The sequence below is a fragment of the Helianthus annuus genome, chromosome 8 (assembly GCF_002127325.2).
Source record: "Helianthus annuus cultivar XRQ/B chromosome 8, HanXRQr2.0-SUNRISE, whole genome shotgun sequence".
Taxonomy (NCBI): Eukaryota; Viridiplantae; Streptophyta; class Magnoliopsida; order Asterales; family Asteraceae; genus Helianthus; species Helianthus annuus.
Window position 1 is genome coordinate 149,819,922 of NC_035440.2, and position 4,939 is coordinate 149,824,860.

At 38.7% G+C, this 4,939-nt stretch overlaps 2 protein-coding genes across 2 annotated transcripts; both read right to left on the reverse strand.

Annotated features, from left to right (window-relative positions):
- Nucleotides 1-972: 972 nt before the first annotated feature.
- On the reverse strand, nt 973-1,731 carry LOC110870123. Its single transcript, XM_022119325.1, has one exon. The coding sequence runs from the start codon at nt 1,729-1,731 to the stop codon at nt 973-975; it is 759 nt and encodes a 252-aa protein (XP_021975017.1).
- Nucleotides 1,732-1,947: 216 nt separating this feature from the next.
- On the reverse strand, nt 1,948-2,929 carry LOC110870122 (calponin homology domain-containing protein DDB_G0272472-like). Its single transcript, XM_022119324.1, has 2 exons — nt 2,581-2,929; nt 1,948-2,495 (listed from the first exon to the last, which is right to left on the reverse strand). The coding sequence occupies exons 1-2, from the start codon at nt 2,927-2,929 to the stop codon at nt 1,948-1,950; spliced, it is 897 nt and encodes a 298-aa protein (XP_021975016.1).
- Nucleotides 2,930-4,939: the final 2,010 nt, after the last annotated feature.

Consider the following 4,939-nt stretch of genomic DNA (forward strand, 5'->3'; position numbering starts at 1 on the left):
TGTTACAAAATAGCCCCTAAACTTCAAGAGAAGTGCTGAAAATGGACCTGCAAGTGCAAAAAATGGTGTTTCTGTCCAGATGAGGTGCTCGCGTAGCGCTACGGGATAGGCAGAAGGTGCTCGCGCAGCGCTAGCAAGTGCCAACTTCAGAAAAGTTTCAAAAATGGCAGAAATGGTCCCTGCAGCCCGTTTAAGCCATTTTCGATGCGTTTAAACCCCGTTAACCTCATCTCAAGGCTCTAGAATGAAGTTAAAGTATAGGGAACTCAAAACAAGCTCAACAATATGTCGGATGTCGGTTCGTTTGGTCGTATGATCGCGATGTTTGCTTAATTACGACGGAATGCGCATAAGCGCGAAAAACGATCCAAATTGCGCGACGAATGGATTTTTCTTATGCCAAACACTAAAACAAAATATTTTAATGCTTACATAAATTTTTGGATGTCCGGATGTAGTTAGAACGTAAGTTATGCGCGAAAATGCAAACTTATGCACTTTTTGACGTTTTTAGTCCCTGAATGACCTAAAAGTTTATTTTAGCACACCGAACCCCTCAAAGCCTATTTCTAAGCTATGTAAAGGATATTTAGGGTGTGTTTAACTTATGATCAAGTTCCGGAATGTCCGTTACAGTACAAATTGACATACTTTCGCAGTTTGTCGAATTTAGTCCCTGTAAGCGAATAAACTTGATTTCGGCACACCAAACCTTCCAAAACTTATTTCTAAGTTATGTAGAGGTTATTTAAGGTATTTTAAGCCTATGTTACTGTTCCGGAGTGTTTGTTGCATTAAACTGGTTATATTTACGCATTAGTGCGCGTATAACCTTCTAGAAAGCGATTTAGAGCCCGAAATCGAACAAGAATTGATATGTGCAAATGATGCACATGTTTATACAAATCCCAAGTATGAAATATAATATTTCATTGGTTTGGTATTTGTTTGATGGTTGAACTGACACAGGTGTCACAGCACTTCTCTAGCCTTTTTCTTTCTTTGAATAACAGCCACTTTTCTAAGAACATTTTCAGCATCCAAAGGTTCAGAAGACTCACCAACCATCATGAAGTCTTGATCAACTTGTTCCTGAACATCTTCAGCTTCAACCATTTCTATATCTTCTTGGTTTGATGAACCACCAATTTCAGGTTGACTTGACGATCCACCAGCTTCTTGAGTATCATCAATCACACCTTTGTTCTTTTGGGTGGCTTCTTCAGCTAGATGTCTTTCACGTTCCGTTCTTCTTTCTTCAGCTCTTTTCACTTCTATTTCATTGAATGCGGCATGAACATCCATCTTGAAATGACTCTCCATGACAGAGTATAGCATATGAAGTTGTTCATCTTTCACCACCTTGTCTGCCTTCATGGCTTCCATCTCCAACTCCATTGCCTTCATTTCGTTTGATGAAGCTTCACTCATCTCACTGAGAAGCTGATTAAGAGTCTGATTCACATCTTCCAAGTTTTTTATCTTCACATTCAATGAAGCAATCTCTGCCGTCAACAGTTCAAACACCTTTGAATTATCATGAGCTTCATTCTTCATTCTGTTCATTGTTTCCTCTTGGTCTATCAACACTGCTTTGACTTGATCAGAAGCTTTCATCAAATTATCAACCTGTTTCTTTAGAATATCACGTTCTAATTCTGTTTTGGCTTTTTCTTTTTCCAACTTGTTGACCTTTTGTAACAATTCTTGTACTGCTTCATTGTTGAACATGTCATAGTCATCTTCAGGAATGTCTTCTGTGAAAATTCATGTTGCTTCTGGAAGGCCTTCAAACATGTAATCAAACTTTAAATCTTTAGGATGTGACGATCCTGGTTTATCTTGCGGAGAAGAACATGGAGTAGCAATTTTGAATCCAGTGATTTCAACATAATCATGATCACCTCCTGTTCTTTTCTGAGCTTTCACCACAGGTTCTTCAGTACTTTATATCTCAGGTTCTTTTGGAGTTTCAACAGTTTGAGCCTTTTCTGCATCAAGAACCTTTGGTTTCTGAACATGTTTTTCTGTCTTTCCTCCTTTTTCTTTTGATGGTCCAGCACCAGCTTTCTTTGCTCTAACATTTCTTGGAATAATTCCAGCTTGAACTGCTTTACGCTTCTTTATTTGTTTCTTTGGCTCATCAGGTTCATAAGTGGAGTCTTCTTCATCTGATGCTTTCTGCTTCTTTGCAGGCTTTTTCTTTAGTTGAGCTTTGCCTCTTCCAAGAGTTGTTGGATCCAGTTCTGATTCAGACTGAGTTGCTTCGGAATCATCTTCACTTGAACTATCCTGATCCTTTGCCTCTTGTTCAATGGTTGTGACTTTTTCAGACTGAGTACTAGTTCCTTGAGCCTTTTGAGCTGCTGCTTCCTCATTCTTCTTCAGATAGCTTTCGAATGTTTTATTCAAAAGATCAACTCCTTGCTCAATAACCACAGACGGCTCCAAGACAGTTTCATCTATCAATCTTTGCTGCGGTTCTCCAGATGACCCTACAAAACAAATATTGACAGAGTTGTTAGAAACATCTAATAAACATAAATTCTTACTGTCTTAAGACTCCCCCTTTCACTATACCCTTATCTCCATCCTTTGGAATAGAAACTGCAGGGGATGACTTAGGTGTTCTCTTTCGTTTTCCATCTCTTACCCACCACCATCTAGTCTTCTTCTCAGCCATCTCGCTCATCTTAACATTTTCATTATCTGAATCACTATTCTCATGTCTCCACTTTTTATTCTCAGGAGCAACATAATCTATATCCTTGATTTTGCATATCATTTGTTTTGTTTTTGCATCCTTTTCTTTGGTGATTCTTGCAATTGTTTCATTGTTTACGTTTCTCAAATCCATGATGTCATCTCTGTTCTTTGGAAGATCCTTGATCTTATCATTTATCAGCATCATAATGAACCTTGGGTACATGATATATCTATCTCCCCTTCATTTTTGCAATTCTCTTTCATGTACTCAAAGATTACTTGAGAAATGTTGTACTTTTTGTTCAATACCAGGCTAGCAATGAAGTTCATGATGTAATCAGGTACTTCATCATATGCTCCTTTTCTGTGTGACATTGAATGCACCATGCAGTGCATCAAGTACCTGTAAGCCTTTGAGAAATTTCTTGTAAACATTTTTCCATTAATATGCCCGGTAAATCCCATTCTGCATCACAACCCTTTAACAAGACGTTCAGACATGATTGTTGGGTCATCATCAGAATCCTGTAAGTCAAGAACTCTCCTAATATCCTCAACATCAAACTCAAACTCCACATCTATATCTTTTCCAGCTTGGTCTTTCTTTCTCAAAACTGCGTGTATCATCTTGTCTGATTCTTTAAATCTTGCTGTGTCCAAGAAAGCTCTAACATGAGACTCATAAACAGCAGTTCTATCAGATAAAGCCTTTGCCACTCTGCTTTCTCTCAAAAATTTTGCCATCTTTTCAATCACTATACCATCCGTGTTTTCAGCATCAATCACGCAATGTACATTGTGACCTTTGTCTGTATCCTTTCCTCTTCCCTGTAAGTATAGGCATTATTAATCATTTGCACAGTTATTGAGGCATAAGGATGAAGGATGAAAGTTCTGAAAATTTTTCTAACACTGAGAATCTCTGTGTGATAGTACTAGAGAAACGAATGGCCTGTTCGATCGGTTAGCATTGTTGTTCGATCGGTTGGCACATGTAGTGAGACAGTGACTGATCGATCGGTTAGCATGCCTTCTTGAATCAAATGAACAATGCTGTTTGATCGGTTAGCAGGGTTGTTCGATCGGCTTGCAATGCTGACCGATTGGTTGGTCATGCTGTTCGATCAGCTGGCTATGCTGGTCGATCGAACTGTCATTTTGTTCAGATAACAAGGTATGATAGGATGTTGTTCGATCGGCTAGCAATGCTGACCGATCGGCTAGCAAACTATGTTTGAACAACAATGGAGTTTTCACTAATGATGTCCGATCAGCTGGCAGATGCTGACCGATCGGTTGGCAATCTTGCACAGAAATCTATGTTATGTTAAAGATGTTGTCCGATCGGCTTGCAATGTTGACCGATCGGCTAGCAATACATCTGAACATTTTATCACAAAAATTTCATAACATATGAAGGTACAATTTTCAAGGCATGAATAATCCTATTAATCAACAACACAGGCAATTATTATCATGGCTGTCCGATTGGCTAGGCTAGCCGATCGGCTGGCATCTCGTTCAAGAACAGATATGAACACTCAAGAATCTTCAAAAATTTTCAGACAAAACAACACAAATTGAACACAGATCTATGTACCTAATGTTGGCGCGATCAAAACCCTGTGTTCATTGCTATCTAACTCGTTCAAATCAAGGCTTAACTTAACAAAAACCTCGCCGACTTCCGCACACCAAATTCTTAGATCTACTCAGTTTAAACAAGATTTAACACAAATTGATCCGGCAAACTTATAGATCTAAGCATTCCTAACAAAACCATATGCTTGAAATTTATCAAAACTTCACAAAAATTCCTAGATCTAAGATAAAGGCTCCGACAGATACGGTCATGAAGAACACATATAAAAATGCAGATTTGATTGTGAAATACATACCTTCGTCATTATGAATGATGAGCAAACCAACAAACCAATGTTCTATCTCCAAAGGGAATCAAGAATCAACGAAATTAGAAGAAAAATTTTGAGAGAGAGAAAGGTCGGCCGATCGAATATTGTAACCGTTTGACTGAACCCTTGACCACCTATTTATAGGTGTCCTTGACACGGCTTGGTTGTTCGATCGGCTAGCAATGTTGGCCGGTCGGTCAGCCTGTTCGATCCAGGTGACCCTTTAACTTTCAAAGCTTTGACTTTTTGACCGTTTTGACTTTATCAGTGTTTGAGAAATCTACTTAAGTATCTAGGTCCAAGTTAATGACCCTAGGTAC